At 43.1% G+C, this 17,418-nt stretch overlaps 1 protein-coding gene across 3 annotated transcripts in view; it reads right to left on the reverse strand.

The window, feature by feature from the left end:
* hdac7a (histone deacetylase 7a) overlaps positions 1-17,418 on the reverse strand; it is a 58,609-nt gene that overhangs the window by 21,857 nt on the left and 19,334 nt on the right. For all 3 annotated transcript variants that reach the window (XM_021316106.2, XM_012861939.3, XM_021316104.2), the window contains exons 4-9: positions 5,453-5,640; positions 4,477-4,567; positions 3,491-3,611; positions 1,653-1,753; positions 326-448; positions 61-170 (exon numbers count right to left, since the gene is read on the reverse strand). In XM_021316106.2, the coding sequence (XP_021171781.2) occupies positions 61-170; positions 326-448; positions 1,653-1,753; positions 3,491-3,611; positions 4,477-4,567; positions 5,453-5,602 (696 nt within the window). In that variant the 5' untranslated portion in view covers positions 5,603-5,640. The remainder of the gene's footprint in view (positions 1-60; positions 171-325; positions 449-1,652; positions 1,754-3,490; positions 3,612-4,476; positions 4,568-5,452; positions 5,641-17,418) is intronic.

The raw sequence follows: 17,418 nt of genomic DNA on the forward strand, positions 1-17,418 counted from the left end.
AAACCTCTGAACTGAAGCTCGGGCATCGCTCCGCGGGAAAGCGCGTGTCTGATGGCTAACCTCATGCAGGGGGCCGCCCGCAGAGGGCAGCAGTCCGTTCTCGTTGGGCAGACTGTCGTTGGGAGAGCTACAGCCAGACGCCGGAGTGCTACTGCTGCTGGGGGAAGAGTCTGGTGAAACACACACACACACACACACACACAGGGGGTCCCGTTAGGGGTGTCGTTATGGGTGGGAACTGTACTGTCAAGAGTCCTTAAACACGCAGATTAGAGCAGCAGCACGCCGTCACACGCTTCCATTGTGGATGTGTGTGTGGGTTTACCCAGCGCGTCCGGAGCTCGGTGCTTGATGGTTGGCGGCGCGCTCTCCTTGCGGGTGAGGGGACTCTTGCGGGTTTTCAGGTGATTCTTCAGCTTGTGCTTCACCTTCAGGTTGGGCTCCGATGCTGCCAAATTAAAGCGACATGTTACGAGTCATTAAATGTTAAAAAGCCATTTCCCTATCTGACTGTAAAACTCCAAAAACGGGCCCAGTGTCTCGGTTACCAGCTCATGTACATCTTTAGATTTTTTTTTTTCATGGCGTGACTTTATGTATACACTATATTGTTTAAAGTATTGGGTCAATCCCCTCCACGGCGTGGTACCGTAATAGGATGCCACTTGTGCTGAAATGTCATCAATACCAAAGCCACCATCGCACAGGTGACAATAACCTTTGTTATATATTCCATATTATTATGTATGCATCATAGCAAAGGCCAGTCAAAAACACAAAGCGGGTTCAGCAGGGTTTGAATGACCAAGCAGCTGCACTCCAGCCGTACAGCAGCTAGTGCAATGCAAAGCATTGGATGGACTGGTGTAAATTACACCTCCACTGGGCTTTAGACAAATGATGCTCCTCTGCCAGACAATCCGATGGACCAGTCTGGGTTTAACAGCTGCCAGGTTGTTACTCACAACAACTCACTCACCTGAGTGCATTGTGCCGAGTGTAAAGTGCCTGTTGTTCAGAAGTTAGACTCAACCTTAAAGCTCCTTAAGTAAGCTCCCATACAACAAGATGTGTTGTTGGGAGAGTTTGGAGACGGCTAGTTCCTGATAAACCACGACTGCACACCAGTGCACCGAGCTAGTTCCATAAAGACATGGAGGAGTTTGGTGTAGAACTTGACTGGCCTGCACAGAGTCCTGACCCAGACCCGATAGACTACCTTAGAGGTGTATTAGATCCTAAACTGCCGGACATGGGTTTTCATCCCCATAAAAACACACCTTAACCTTGGGGAAAACTTACTTTTTACAAGATAGTTTAGTAAAACTCTTTGTTTTATCCAGTCTAGTCTCTAGGTTGGTGTTTGGTTTGGGCCATTTTGGTTCACTGAACAAAACACAGCATAAAGTGTAATTGTGTAAGTTGCTAAGTTGCACATTTAAAGCACACCTCTTTCACAAGAGATAAGAAATCTACGTATAGTAAGCAGTTGAATAGTCTAACATCATTGTGTAGAGTAAACAGGTCTCTGAACACTTCACCTCTGTTGTTTAAAATTAGGAAACAAAACTTTAACAATTTCCTTTTATGATGTCATTTCATGAATTATTTTGGATCTTGGGAAGTCAGCTGAGGGTCAGTGTGTTTGTTACCTGCTCTGCGCAGTGGTGTCCCCTCCAAACCGTCAGATGGACCCTGTGGTGGAGACGAGACCAGAGGCTGGGAGGGTACATTAGGGTCTGGGCCGAGCTTTCTAGAAAGAGCACAGCGCCGGAAACACACAATTACTACGGCAAATAATGACGTACAGGTACGGGAGGAAAAGGCACACCCTCTTTTAATTCTAGGGTTTTACTTGTTGAGGGGAAAAAATCCGATCTTTAGGTTATAGAATTATTCTATTAAACTTCTACTGTAAAAAAATAAACACACAGCAGATCTGCCGCTGTCAGAAAACAGCATATCAGCACATGCTCTGGAAGCTGGAACAAACGTCCAGAAAACTGTAAAAGTGCTGAAAGCCTGAGTTCTTCTAAATCAAGATTAAAAACACATTTGTTTAGGACTGACTGATCTAGTTAAACTGTTTTAATGAAACATCATTACAGCAAGTTTGTAGTCCAACTGTTTTTAATATCTGCTTTTAGTTTCCATTCTCCCATGTTTTAATTTGTTTAATTTTTTTCAACTTGCTTTTATTCTGTTTTTACTTTCCTATATTTTAATCATGTAAAGCACGTTGCGTTGTCCTTGTGCTGAAATGCGCTATATAAATAAATTTGCCTTACTCCTCATAGCAACTGTTACACAGAGCAGTGGAGGGGTGATGCTTTGGGTTGTTTTTTGCAACAACTGGACATGTGTCCCATGCATTCACAATACAGTCCTCTAACCCTAATCCAGGGGTGTCAAACTCATTTTGGTTGAGGGGCTGCATACAACTTAATCTGATCTCAAGAGGGCCACACGAGTTAACACATTGCAAGATTAAATAGAACTAATAAATGTGGACTTGTTGTTGATTTTTATATTAAGTTAATTTCACTTTTACACAATATATTATGAATAACCTCAGCGTTTTTAAGAAAGGTATGTGCAATTTCAACAGTTCTTTTACTCAGTTAAACATTTACTTAAGTGCATCATGTATAAGAACTGATCACAGTGATTGTACAATGTTGAAAAACATTTATTCACATTTTTTGGAACTTAAAAACACTGTCCTACATGACAAAATACATCAAACAGATAAAAATTAAGAAATGATTAAAATTTTTCCACACCTGAAGCTTAATCTGCTAATTAAAACACAACGCCCCTCGTGGACAATATAGGAACTGCATATTTTCAATTAAACAAAGTACATGTTTTTTTCAATAATTGTTTTATCATTCTTTTCCTTTTATCTTGTCCACTTGTGAAAGTCAAATCTGATGAGCTCTTTGTGGCATCTTATTGCCACATTGCCAGACAGGACACTGGAAAAAAAATAAAAATAAAATAATAATAATTTTTATTTTATTTTTTTTATAATGATAATGCATTTAGCCACAGGGCCGGACTAAATTGTTCGGCGGCAACTAGAATCCCTGAAAAGCAAACGAGTAAAGGGTTTGCAATGGCCCAGTCATGGCTGTGGTGGGAACTAAAGAGGTGCAATGAAACAGGTAAGCACACCTTAAAGCACAGAAGTAAAAATGGCCAAAATCACATTTGTTTAATAAATAGGGATGCGGAATCTGATGCGGGTTTAGAATGAAATTATTTTAGAACCCGGCCTGTATCAGTCATTTTTATGATCTCCTAACATGTGACCAAAGACCTCAAAGCCTGTAGTTTCATTTTAGAAGCCTTTCATATTTTAAGACACTGTTCTTCCTTCCTTTTTTTATGCAAAGACCAAGCCGGCGAGAAGAAGGCGAGTAATAACTTCGGCATGAATGTCCAACATTTGGATATCTTCTGCCTGTGCAGTTGCAGATTTAGTCACCTGTACGGTACGGGATGTGCATTCAGAGCGTTTGAGCTCGTCCTTTCCAGCGCCGCCTGCTTCTGCTTCTTGAGAATCACCTCCTGGAGCTTTTGTTTCACTGCCGAACTCGCCACAGCACCTGCAGATCGACAACACCGAGCAGTTCCAAAGAAAGAAATGAGACACAGCTGCAAGAATGACGGCATCAAAGGAAGAGTCCAATTCACATGCTTAATGGTAACGGTTTGTTTTTTTTGTTTTTTTTTTGCTGTTGGAATAAAATTAGTCACATCATTCATAACCGCAAAAAATTATTATAAAAAAAAAAAAAAATCAAGAATTCCGCGAATCGCTGCGGCTAACAATATACAGTCATTCAATGTTTCACTAAAGGGAAACACATTATATAGATTAACAAAGCCTTTCTTTTGGCTAATTGGGATTTTTTTCCACCGCCTGCTAATAAAACCACAGCATTTAGGGACGTAATGAAAAGCGGGTTTAATGCCGGCTTTAGGGTTGTTGTTTTTTCATGCACATATGAGCGTGAGCGCGCTGCGTCGTAAAGCCACGGACCTTTCTGCGAGCGTGTTTGCTGTCACTCAGGCGTGTTTTTGTGCGAGAGCAAATGTGTGCACAGAGAGGTGACAGCAGGTGCTAGGAGCGATCAAGTCAATATTGACCCAGTGACTTTATGTGCCCAGACCCAACTCTATATTTAACTCCCCCCTGTTGTAGCTCCACTTGTCAGGTTATATTTAGCAGTAATTTCAAAGCAAACAGCTCTGAAAGTGAAGTGACGCAGTTCCGTCACTGTTCAAAGCCACAGATCTCCTGTGGGGACTTTCCTCTCTGGCCACGATTAGCACTCTGAGCAACGGTTATTTTTAAAGATCAGATGAAGAACGGCAATTTAGGATCTTAATTTAAACCTTGCAGAAACATGTCATTAAAGTAAGGGTTTTAGAACGTGTGTGTGTGTGTGTGTGTGCGCAGAGACTCACTCTGCTGACTTCTGTCTTTGTGCTTCAGCTGCTGCAGTTCCTGTTGTTTCTCTTGGTGCTCCTGCTCCCACCTCCTCTGCTCCATATTGAACTAGAACCGAGAACACACATCCATATTAGAGCAGAACGTTGGAAGCAAATAAAAGTCGCATAAATATCTTGTGGGTGTTTGCGTGTCTATGCTTTGTACACTGCAAAAATGGATCTAAAAATAAGTAAAATGTTCTTAAAATTAGTGCATTTGTCCTTGATTTGAGCAGGTAAATAAGATTATCTGCCAATGGAATGAGTATTTTGACCCCTAAAATAAGATAATTAGATATCCTGCACTTGAAATAAGATGATTGAGATGAATTGTTCCTATTTTAAGTGCAAAAATCTAATTCCATTGGCAAATCATCTTATTTACCTACTCAAATCAAGGACAAATGTACTTATTTTAAGAACATTTTACTTATTTTTAGTTCAGTTTTTGCAGTGTAGGGTCAAAATACTTTTTTGCTTTTTCAAAATTCAATACTTTTTCCAGATTTCAATTTCCAGAGTTCCTAGTTAAATTTGGCCCACCATCCATCCATCCATCCATCCATCCATCCATCCATCCATCCTCTACCATGTCTATCCCTTGTGGGGTCATGAGGGGTGCTGGTGCCTATCTCCAGCTGTCAATGAGCGAGAGGCGGGGTACACCCCGGAAAGGTTTGGCCCACCAGTAATGTATAAATTCAATGTTTCATTTAGGCCTTATGGCTTTTCTCAGTAATTAGGATTAAAATGAGGAACCTACAAAAACAAAACAGAAATGATGGATGGATGGATGGATGGCTGGAGTGGTGGATGGATACAAATTGTAGATTACCATTGGGGGAAAAAAAAGGCCTAAATGCAAACATTTGTTTCCATTCTGTTTTTTTCCTTCGTTTTTTTTGCGTTTGCTGACTGGCCAGCCCCCCCTGGCATTTCAGAAAATCCTTACCCTGATGTGCTGATGCAGCTGCTGCTGGGAGAAAGCGCTGCGGGGCTGTGGGGAGAAGGGCGGCGGGAGGAGTAAAGGTTGCTGCAGCGGGGTGAGGAGTGCTGTGTCCGAACCAGGGCGCATCCCCCGCTCGCCCACCCTGAGGTCCATGGGAAGGAACGCCGCGCAGCACACTGATGGGGAAAAACCTGGGAGAAGGGTGGAAAAGGGACGAAAAAAAAGGAGGGAGTAATTATTCATCCTCATTAAGAACGTGCAACCCACTGCCCTTAGCTTGCATTGCTGACAGCTACCACCTTGGAGCAGAGCGCTTCAATCAACAAACTCTGTTGTTTTTTTCTTTTTGAAGAAACTCATTAAGGTTGGGTGTGATGCAATACTCAGATTCAGATTCTGACTTCAGATGCCAATAAGCAGCCACCAGCACTGGTTCTTGGTTCGCTTGTATCCAGTTCAGGTGAATGGTTCTCTTTTTAAAATATTCTCCGTGGCAGCTGGCTTTTTACGGGTTTCTGTTTGAGGCAAAGACCATTTTGTGCCTGAACAACTCAACCTTTTCACTATGTTTTGCTGCTAATTGTAAGCTTTTTGCAACAAAGCAAATTGTAAGGTAACTCATAATTTTACCTCATAAATTAGTACCACTTAAGCCAAATTCATATCTCCGAGTTCACTCTACTGTCGGCTCTTGTTGGATCTACATTTCTTCGCCTGTACGTCGCTGTAGACGCATAAAAGAAAATGACCGATCAGATCATGAGCAAAAGAAAACAAAAACAGCCTGTTTATGTTTTGCTCAGCAAAGAAAAAAAAAAAAAAAACTACATTGATATTTTCTAAAAAAAATAAAAACAAATTCACTTTACTATTCATTTTTAGTTATTTTCTTCTTCTCCTTTAAGTAGACAGAGTTTATGTAAGTCTGAGAACTCTGGACGTGAAGGAGAATTAGAAATACTTTCTAGCAGTGATTCAACAAACCAGTGAACCGGTTGCCTCCACTTTAAGCCTTTTTGCTGTTGCGATGACCCAGATAATTGAGAATTTGCACAGGCAAAGTGAATTAACATTTTACTTAATGTCCTTATAATTCCTTATATAACAGTGGTCTTTGTTATAGATTGATAACGAACTGGATGTTCCTCAGTCTAAGACCTGGTAAGAGTCAAACTATTTTTATAGTCTGAAGGAATTTAGAAAATTCGGTCAAAAACTTTAGAAATTAAAAAAAATATATAATGTGGGGCTTTTAAACAAAACTGTGAAAGAAACAAATTAATTTATCTTTATAAACTGAGATATGTCATCAAAAAATAATAATAGCAACACCATAAACAATTGTAAACCTACTTTTTGAAAAAGTAAACCAACTTTTGATGCAATTTTTCACATTTGATCAAACATTTGTTTTGTATAAATATCTCCAATCAACTTAAACCCCCACACCCCCGGCGGTTTTGCTCTAGCGATCTCTTTTGTATTCATATATAATTATCCACTTAGATCAGGATCTGGATCACACAAACTGGCAGTTGGTGTTGTTCCCAGAGGCGCAGCCTACAGCTGATTTGTTTCTAGATTGGCAACAAGGAAACCGCTTTATGACATCTATATTTAAAACATAATACCCGGTCGCTGCAGTGGCAATAAAAAGGCCCAACAGATTTCATTAAAAGACATCACAAATATGAACCATGATGCAGAAGATATTAGTATTACAGGCAATACTAACCGTATCATAGTTACAGCTGGTTTATAGGGCAGCTTTATTACTCAGCACTGGACTTCCCCTTAATATCAAATAAAAACCTTTTTTTTAAGGTATATTGACATCAGCTGTCAAGGCTCCTCATAACTACCAGAACACCGCTTTTTAAATGCAAAACTACGTGCTATTAAAAATTACAAAACTGGTTCACCTGTCTGCTTTGTTTGGCCGCTGCGCACTAAAACCTGCCTTTAGCCTGACGCAGAAACACTCGCCGACACATTTTCATGCTCTTTGCATGGCTTTGGGGCTATTTGCATAGCATAGCCGAGCCTGGGAAAAGGCAGGGGGAGGTTTCTGCCCATGACATCCACAGATGTTCCTGATGCACGGGCGGGTGGGGTGGGGGGGTGGGGGGGGACGCACCGTAAGGCTCACCAGAGGGGAACAAGAATAAACATGCGGACAGCGCTGCAGGAAGCGCCGCTCACTCGTACGTGCAGACCTGTTCACTACTCTATACCACTTCCATGCTTTTCATTCAGTTGAATCTACTTCCTTGTGCGCAGGCCGCCATAAACATTCCAGAGGCCCCGCCCACTCATAAACATCTGGAGCCATTCTCGTGAAGCGCACAGACGCACAGCTGCACACTCTAAACAGGTTGGAGCAGACATGGATTGCTCAAAACTGCCTGACAGTGAAACCAAACTTTCAAGCACACACCCACACACACACACCCACACACACACACATTATTAAAAATAACTTTATCTGACATCATTTCGCTGCTGCTGCTACGGCTTTTGCTCAGCCGGTCGTTGCAGTGTGAGAAGTAATTGTCACAAAGTGTCGTGATCGTGGTGTGTGCGTGTGTGTGTGTGTGTGTGTGTGTGTGTGTGAGCCCTCACTCAGAACAGAGGACCTAAGCTGGAAGGTGTGGCAGGCCCCGCTGCAGACGCGACACCTGTCTGAAATCTCCTCGTTCAGTCTGCAGGGAATGGGAGCTTGCGTAGGACGGACGCTCTTCTGCCGGTGCTCGACCTTGTCGGCAGATTAGAGCGTCCATGTGTCTGAGTTTCTCTGAGAGAAGTCAGCCTTGCGACCAGCCTATTTCTGCTCAGTGCACGCTGCGTGCTCTCTGTGTCTCATAGGGCCAAGTTATTGCTGGCTTCCAAGTCAGACTCTGGGTTCTGCCTACAACCCTCGCCACGACAGCATTCTGGACCTTGCTCACGCCACAGTTGTCCGTTACAGCTTCATCATCCCCTTCTCCATCACTCTGTTCATTCTCCACCTGGACCTCAAACCTCCACCGTCTTAACTCCTGGAACACAGATCCTCCATCCACAACCTACCGTCAGGATCCGACCACTTCCCCAGCTACCTCATTCCTCATCCTCAGCTTGTGATTCCATCGCCTTGGTTATCGCTCGTCCCGTCTAACTGCTCGTCTCCCCCTCCAGACGCCGCAGAGCCTCGGACTCAGAAACCCGCCCCGGCGTACACGTTTGTCTTTGGGAATAAACCCCTTTGCGTTTCACACTCTGCCTCCTGTGAATGAGCCCACATGTGGGTCAAGAAACCATCCAGAAACACGACACAAACGAGCCCGGCCCGCCGCCAGCAGCCGCGGAGCAGGCGGTGGGCGAACGCGGCCGCATGAAACGAGCTCTGATCGGGCCGATGTATCAGAAGCGTGGTGCGTGAGGGATTGTGTGCAGGTCAGTACTCCTCCATATTAGGAGGCCCCCGAACGCAGAGAGGCGGCCCGGATGCCGACTCTGTCTGGAATGACAGCGATCCCTTGGCAGGAGACGTGCATGAACACAGTCGCACAGCGCTGTGTGCTTTTACTTTGTGCAATGACACCAGGGGAATAATAAGGTTAGGGTTTTTTTTGGAAAAGGAGGAGAGAACATGCTTATACAAGGAAACAAAGAATGCTGGAGTACACACACACACACACACACACACACACACACACACACACACACACACACACACACAGTCTATTCCTGCTTCGTTTGCTTCCTCTTCATTTTTACTCAACAAACACTTACTGTCCCGACATGCGGGGAAACCACTGACACACACAGACGCGTCACTACCGACTCGCGGTAATTAGTAACGTTTCTCTGAAACACATACATCTGATTGTTCAAAGCGGGACTAATTAGATATGAAGTCCAATGTAAATAGCTCAAGCGCTGTCAAAATGGATTGAGAGGGTCTGTGAACGTTGATTCTGGGTGTTTTCAAAGATCCTCGTTTGGGTTTAGGTGTGCACTTGGACTGTCATCAGTCTGCTTCCATCTAAAAACCCTGCCCCTGTAGCTCTGGTTGTTTTGGGGCGTTGCCCTGCTGGAAGCTGAACCTCCCCCTATTGTCAAGTAATTGGCTGCCAATAACGAGTTTTCTCACAGCATGCTCCTGCATTTACATAAATCCACCCATATAGTCTAACCAGCTTCCCCTGTCCTTCCTGAATTAAATCCTTCCCAGAGCATGATCCGGTCACCACCGTGGTTCAAGATGGTGTGTGTGTATGTGGGTGAAGTGCAGTATTAGTGTGCTGCCTTCAAAGAAGAGCTGCATCTATACTGAGGTGAAATGACACAGATAGTAGGTGCTGTATTTACCAATTAGATGACGTCTGATGGCAAGTGGTGGAAGTGAGTTTTTAATCATGGTATCAGAGTATCATGTTATCAAGGGGAAGAGTATAACCGCACATTACACCTCAAACTTCTACTGAATTTTGAATGATATATCTATCTATCTATCTATCTATATGTATATATATATATATATATATATATATATATATATATATATATATATATATATATATATATATATATATATATATATATATGTGTGTGTGTGTGTGTGTGTGTGTGCGTCATTGACTTTTAATAGTTGGGTTTGGATCAGCCATAACTTTCTGATATGATGAAACGGAGGAATAACCTCTCTGACCGTTTGGCTGACGAATGACTCGACCCATGATTGACTTTAGTCCTGCAGACTGACTAAAGGTTTAGTACAAAAATACAGTTTGAGTTCCCATGTTTTCAACCTGACCTTTAACTCATAGACCGATTCAGTTTGTGAAGCTCAACATCCGCGTCTCCCCCCTCCCCAGGCAACCCGACGCTCCGACGGCCGTAGTTGTTCTTCGAGAAGCACGTTGTGTCACACTTCTTTACATCTGCTCAGAATCCTGTCCACAAGGTCAGGATTTCTCGTTTTCTTTTTCATAAGCAAACAGAGCTGCAAAGGCGTATGCTGGAATAACGTACGAGCATGCGATCCACGCGCACATGCATATGAGACCTGCAGCAAATCTGATTTGATTTCCAGAAAACCAACACCAGAAAATTCCCATTACTTACTTTTAAATGTACAAATGTGGTTTTTGTCCTGGTTTTTTTTAAGTGGTTAACCGGCTTTATTCTTCTGTCGTAAGAACTGATTTTTTTGTTTAATTTTATAGGATTGTACAGCAAAAATTTATTAAAAAAAAATCCTAAGTGAGATGAGTCAGGGTGCAGGAAGAACTGGGGGAATGTGGACCCGACAGTTGTGTTTGCTAATCCCACTGTTATTTTACGGCTGTTGTTAGACGAACAAAAAAAAAGATCAGATGAAAAAGGCAGAGTGCTCAAACAGGACATAATGCAACATGGCTCTGAAGTTCGAAGCTACAGTTGTATTTACTGAAAACACAACTTTGTCAGTGTGTGCAGAAGCAGCGGCGGGATGTGCTGGGAAATGACCACGGCAGCGCGGAGACACCGTTTGTCCTGGTAATCCAGACCGTTGGGAATGTGCTGATTTGTCCCGCAGATTAGGGGCGTGTTTTCCAGACGGGTGAAATGAAACACAGGTGTGTTGTCGGAGATAGCCGCTCCCACAGGCTGGAAAGGTAATGCCTCGCCTTTGATTCCTCCCAGCTGTCATTACTTTATTCTAAACATGTGCTCAGCTTAAAATCGGACCGGTTTTACAGGTTGGGCCAGAACACACAAAAGTCGCTCTCTCTGCCTCTCTGTGTGGAGAGTTGTTGCCGGTGCTTTGACGGTTTTCACACGTCGCCTCACAAGCACGTTATATTTCATCGGGATTTTATTTGGCCTACACAAAGTAGCACGCATTATGACCTAGAAGGAAAAACTATCCTTGTTTTTACAAATTTTGTTTAAAGTTCCATTCGCAGCCTACCAGAAACCATGTAAGAAACACGGCAAACACGAGGAAGACGGATGCTCTGCTCAGATGAGGCCCAAACAGAACTTTCTGGCCTACAGGCAGGATTCCGGCGGCAGAAAACGAACGCGTCCCATTGCCCTGAACACACCACACTGATGCATGATGGTTGCTGCATCATGCTGTGAGACGCTTGTCTGAGTTGACAGGATGACGAATGAAGGAAAATTCAGGTCAACTCGCGGAGAGAACCTGTTAAGCCACATTGACACTGCGCGATCCTCTGCTGCTTTAAATAAAATCTTTTGTTGCACAAGAAAATCATTCAGTCGGTGGCCTGTAGTTGTTCAGCGTGACAGAACAACGCAGTGTCTGACATTTTCTGGGAAAATCGTGTAAAATCGTGTCCACTTTTGCCAAGACACGGGAACTTCTGCCGTTTCCCCTCATCATCTGCTTCCTCTTTTTCAGCATCAAATTGTAATAGGTGCCTCAACACCCACAACGTGATCTACATTGATTGATGGACCGATATGTCTGTCAGGTCTGTTCGATGCCACTGTGCCGCAGCAAAGAGTCATGAAGTCTGGCGTCTTCCATCAAGCAGTGGGATGCATGTCATCGTCATTTTCACATGGTGCACCGAGTCCTGTACGACTTCTTGAAATCAGACGGTCTGTGCTGGGCTTTAGAGGCCGCAAGAGACCTGAGATTGAATTTTTCTGCAGGTCAACAACCATAGATATAAGAGCTGCCGGTGTATCTGCAGTGAAAAGCGATTCTACGAAGTTCGGATTTGTGGGAGAGGAATACAAATGCAAGCAACGCGCGTCAGCTTTTTCATTTTTTAAAAACCATGTTGCTTCAATTGCACTATAATGTTCCACGTTGTGTTCCAAGTTGCCAGCGAAATACAGTAAAGTTGTACTTTTTCGAAAGTACAACACAGCTGAGCACGGGCAGCGTAACTCTAGATTTGTTCAAAACAAAATAAGGAAAGAGACACAAAAGGAGAGGGGCAGTGAAAAGACAGGAAAACCAAGTTGCTCAGCAGTCTTTGGCTATACCTGCATTTGAGTGATTCTCTCTTGCGCTGACAGAGATCACACCCAGCACAGCGCAACAAGTTTCACACAGCCAGTCAACAATCGAGAGCACTGACGCCGCCTCTTGTTTTGTCACAGTTCCAAATATAGTTACAACACGGCCTTCTCTTTTCACTGTACTAACAGCCCAAGTGGCTCAGTCGCTCATCCCCAACAGCTACTTTCAGTAGATAAATATGTCATTACCTTGGGGTATTTGAGTCAGCATGCAAAAATAAAGACATCTATGCAAACGAGAGGGAAGCAGAGAGGGTGATAGAGAGAAAAAGAAAGATCTGAACGTTTTGAGCAGATGATCTTCAATAAGTTGACCCTACCAATCAAGTCCGCATTCTCCTTTTCATTCCTACTTTACCACTCTCCACATGGTTTGATGAACCCGAACCTTTGGGGGAAGGTTTCACACGAAAAAAAACGCCATACCCCACAGTAAAACACGGTGATGGCAGCGTCATGCTCTGGGCTTACCTTTCTTCGGATGGAACCACGGTTTTCGTCAAGGTGGATGAAGTTATGAATAGTTCAAGATACCTGAAAGTTAGTTGCCAGCATGGAAGCTAAATATGAAGAGCTTTCAGTTCTCAGCCAAAAACACAGCGGAAGATTTGAGTAACCCTAAGGCATCTTGATATATGTGCATGTTAAAATAAAAACAGAAGCCCATCATCATAGCTCGAAACCTATTTTAAGTAAAAAATATTGTATTTATAACGACGCATTGAGAAAATCTCTCTAGTGCTGAACCTGAAGAGATCCATCTAAGACAGGAATAACCGCCACTAAATGAGCATTTTAACAGCACGACTTATTCAATTCTTACTATTCTCCATTTCCCCATTTTGCAAAGTTAAATTTGACCTTTATGCTGAAAGTGCAGTTTTAACTTCTGCAGTGATGCAACATGTGTTATGACAAAAATATATAGAAAAAAAAAAGAAATAAATATAAACTGTAAACTGTTTATATTATACTTTGTTTGACATAGATATGTCATTACCTTTGAAAATAAAGAAGGAAATCAATAAAATTAAAATAACCTGACCCGACGGGCTGTACTGTCTCTACAGTACAGGGTAAAATGGTGCTAGGAGGCACACGCCTTGCTACAAATACACATACTTATCATCCATCCATGCATCCATCCATCCATCCATCCATCCATATTGCAGTAACATCAACACTCTTCAGTGTGGAAGTTGTTATGGAGGTGAAATTCTTCAGTAGCTAGAAAGCTACAATAAAACCAGAGGAAGCACCGGGTGTGATTCTGCCTCGGCTCCAAATCTGAATAACCAATAACCTCTTTCAGCAGCAGAGTTTGGTAACAGGTGATTTTTATTGCTGTCAAGTGGGGCTGCATGGTGGAGCAGTTGCAGCACTATTGTCTCACAAGAAAAAGGTTGTGGCTCTTACTGCATGGAGTTTGCATGTTTGCCCTGTGCACTCATAAGCTCTCTCTGGGTACTATGGCATGCTCATAGAGTCCAAAAACTTTAGGGTGACTTGAGTGCAAAAGGGAAAAAAAATGTCATACACAAATTATCGATGCTGTATGTTATGCTACTAAAACCAAAGGACAAAGGACTGCTTTTTCAAAGAAAGCACATTCTAAGTAAGAAAAACCTAAATACCTGATCGTTGCTGTCTTGAGTGTTTATTGGTTGCAAACAATGCCACTGATACCGTGTTTTTAAAAAAAACAAAATGCTTTGAAACCATGGGGCTGCAGTGAAGATGCTAAAGAGAAATGGAAATGAGCTTAAATCGGGAGAAAAGGGCCAGAGACCTGAGCACAAAAATGCTCCACAAATTCTTGGATGAGTGCGTCCCTCGTTTTCGGCATGGATGAACTTGTGTTTGGAAACTGGGCATATGCTGCGTTATACATCCACCTTCCTCCATCACTCCAAGTTGACATTGAGTTTCCATAAACATCCAGGGCTGCTGTTGGTTGGATCATAAAATTCTTGCTAAGTACATCTGCTGCATGGCGGTGCTGTTGTTAGAGACAAACGCAGCATCCGCAGAAGCTCAGAAAGGTAACAGAAAACGGGAAGAGGGTCGGTCGATAAAAAAGTCCCACCTATCACCTTTAAATTCACCAAAGTTTTTGAAGGCACCAAACACACAGTAACAACTGAAATTCCTGGAAGATTCCTTCAACTTGTTGCATTCTCCTCCTCAAAAGCTGTGCAAATCTCAAAACAAATCGTACACGCGCATGGAGATCAACACACTAAAAGTAATGTCCAAATTCAAATTCAAAAGCACATACCCGTGTTTGTCATGTAAATACCCGGCGGTGTGAAACCCCCAGTAGCGCTTCTGCCTCAGCCAGCTCACAGCAGGATCTATAATTAGACCGAGAGCTCCACTCCCCTCCAGTCATCTTTTACTGCCGGCCACATCCTCTTTTTTTCTTTAACTCCTTCCCTTTCTTTGCCCTTCACTCCCTCCCTCTCTCGATTTCTGCAACTATCTGTCGACTCTGTCCAGCAACAAACTGTCTGATTCGGTCGTTTCTCCTGCTTCCACCGAACGGGACAGAGTTTGAGACGGAACCAGGGAGTAGGATAACTGGAGCACGCAAATAAGACGAAAAATAAAATAATAATAAAGAAATCCTTATTAGGTGCATAACATAAGGCCTCCGCCATGCATTTTCAATGCATGGCGGAGGCCTAATAAAACTAGACGAGAAGAAAAACAAAACAAAACAAAAAAAGATCAGACTTTTACATCAAATGTTTTCTTTACAAATTAGTTGCAGGGGATCTTTTTTTGTAAATTTGTGACTTTCACCACGAGAGTTTTGAGGTCCATCCCATCAACAACAGGGATGGTAACTATGGTGACAACAGCGGTACACTCGACAGGAAGTAGAGTCTATAAAAGCACAACAATGAGAGAACCGGGGTGGCTTCCTGTTTGAGAGCTCAGTTTAGACTCCCATTTCCTCCCATCTCCCTTCCTAGCTGTCGTGACGCGGCGGCTGCTGCTGCTGCTGCTGCTGCTGCAGTGCTTCTGAGCCCCGCTGCTGCGAACCCTCTTATCAAGAGTAAAATCGCCACCAAACGGGACTTGGTTACACTGAGAATCACCGCACCCCGTCACACGAAAGCAAATCACGGCTCAGACGTTCAACGCGATTGAAAAGCAAAGAGCTCTGACATCATTTAATGACCAACGTGGCCTGAAGGCAACGCGCCGATGCAGCGGACACACGCTTGCTTACAAACATCCATTATAGGAACACGGAAAACTACTAAGTAAGCTATTGACAACCCAGTTAGGCTGTGCTTCATTTATTCCAAATGCCTTTCAGTACTAAAAACAGACTCGGGCGCAGACAAAGCACTTGTGGCGGGCTGCCGTTTTAGCCAAAGTTAAAAAGAGGCTAAACGAATTTCTTCACCGCATCATTGCATGGGGCACCTCGGCAGATCGTTACTGATTTTGCTTACTGCAGTTTTAGGGAAGTGTTGTGGTTTGCTATTTCTGCAGAAATCAGTCGTGACTCAAACTGGCTGCAGAAATCGAACTTTGTTCTCAGCAGCGAAGCTTATTAGGTGTTGCTGATTTATATACGTAAGAGCTTCTTATTGCACCATGCAAGAAAAAACTAAACGTGTGAAGCATCTTCCCTGTGAAAAATCAAGAATGATGTACTGATCAGTCCTGTCAATTTATTAAGCAGCGTCAAAGCAGAAGGACTCATTCCCAAACGTTTGCGGTCAGTGTCTGGGGAAAAAGGTGATTTGTTAAATAGATTAAAAGCTTCTGGTTGTATATACTTTAAAAAATCCACCCAATTGCTAAATCAGCCTTGTGCAACTCAGGGTTTCTATGAATAGTCTGATACCAACAGTTGGGATCACATGTTCTTTTACTCTGAGCACTCTCTTCGTCATCAGCAGTGCTCATGCTACCAGTAAAAAACCAAACCAGATTCTTCATCATTTCCCAATTCTCACTGTGCCTTGCAAAATTATCCATGCAGCTTGAACCTCTTCACATTTCGTTGTGTTCCCGCCACAGGCTTTAACGCCTTTTATTGTGATTGTACTAGACAGACCAACATCAAGCATCTGAGAATTGTGAAGTTCAAGGAAAATTATACCTGGTTTTGAACTTTTTTAAATGAAAAAAGAAATCTTTGAAAATTTAAAATTGAGGCCAATCCCCTCTGACTCTGAGGACTCTGGTACCCCTAAACATCCATCCATCAGACCTGTCGTGAACAAATAGAATCGTAAAGGCAGGGGAACACAGCAGACAGGTCAGATCTTTAGTTGTAGTGACGTTTAAAGTGTGATTGGGTTTTAAAACAACACCCAAAGCTTCTAACATCTGCACCGTCCAATCCACTGTCTGTAAACGAGGAGCGTGACACGACGGCAAAACTATCACAATATGGCTGTCCAAGACATCCAAAAGTCAAAACACTGAAGCAATGATCCACAACTCAGGAGGGGAAATCTGTTGATCGCTGGAGAATTAATTTGTGGCACACTCCACAAATCAGGCCTTTGTGGAAGCGCTGCTAAAACGTGGCGCCTTCCCATCCCCCTGAAACTGCATGGGTAGGTGACCACAGCAAATTCATGGATGGATCGATGTAAAGATGGACGTACAGATGGACTGAGGAACAATACTGTTGAAAAAACGTTTGCCATACAGAAGGAGCTCTGGTCAGATGAGACCAAAATGATTTTTTTTCCTGTATAAAAACACTCAGTATGGTAGAAACCACTGTACATCAGCCTGGAAACACCATCCCCACGGTAACACATGGTGGTGGCAGCGCTGTGCTGTTGGGATGCGGAACAAGGAAGCTGGTCAGAGATTATAGGACGATGGATTTAGCCAAAGAAACCCGCTTAGAAGCCGTAAGAGACTTGAGACTAAGGCTGAGGTTTACCTTTCAGCCCAACAATGAC

This window comes from Fundulus heteroclitus, unplaced genomic scaffold (genome assembly GCF_011125445.2).
Source record: "Fundulus heteroclitus isolate FHET01 unplaced genomic scaffold, MU-UCD_Fhet_4.1 scaffold_208, whole genome shotgun sequence".
Lineage (NCBI taxonomy): Eukaryota > Metazoa > Chordata > Actinopteri > Cyprinodontiformes > Fundulidae > Fundulus > Fundulus heteroclitus.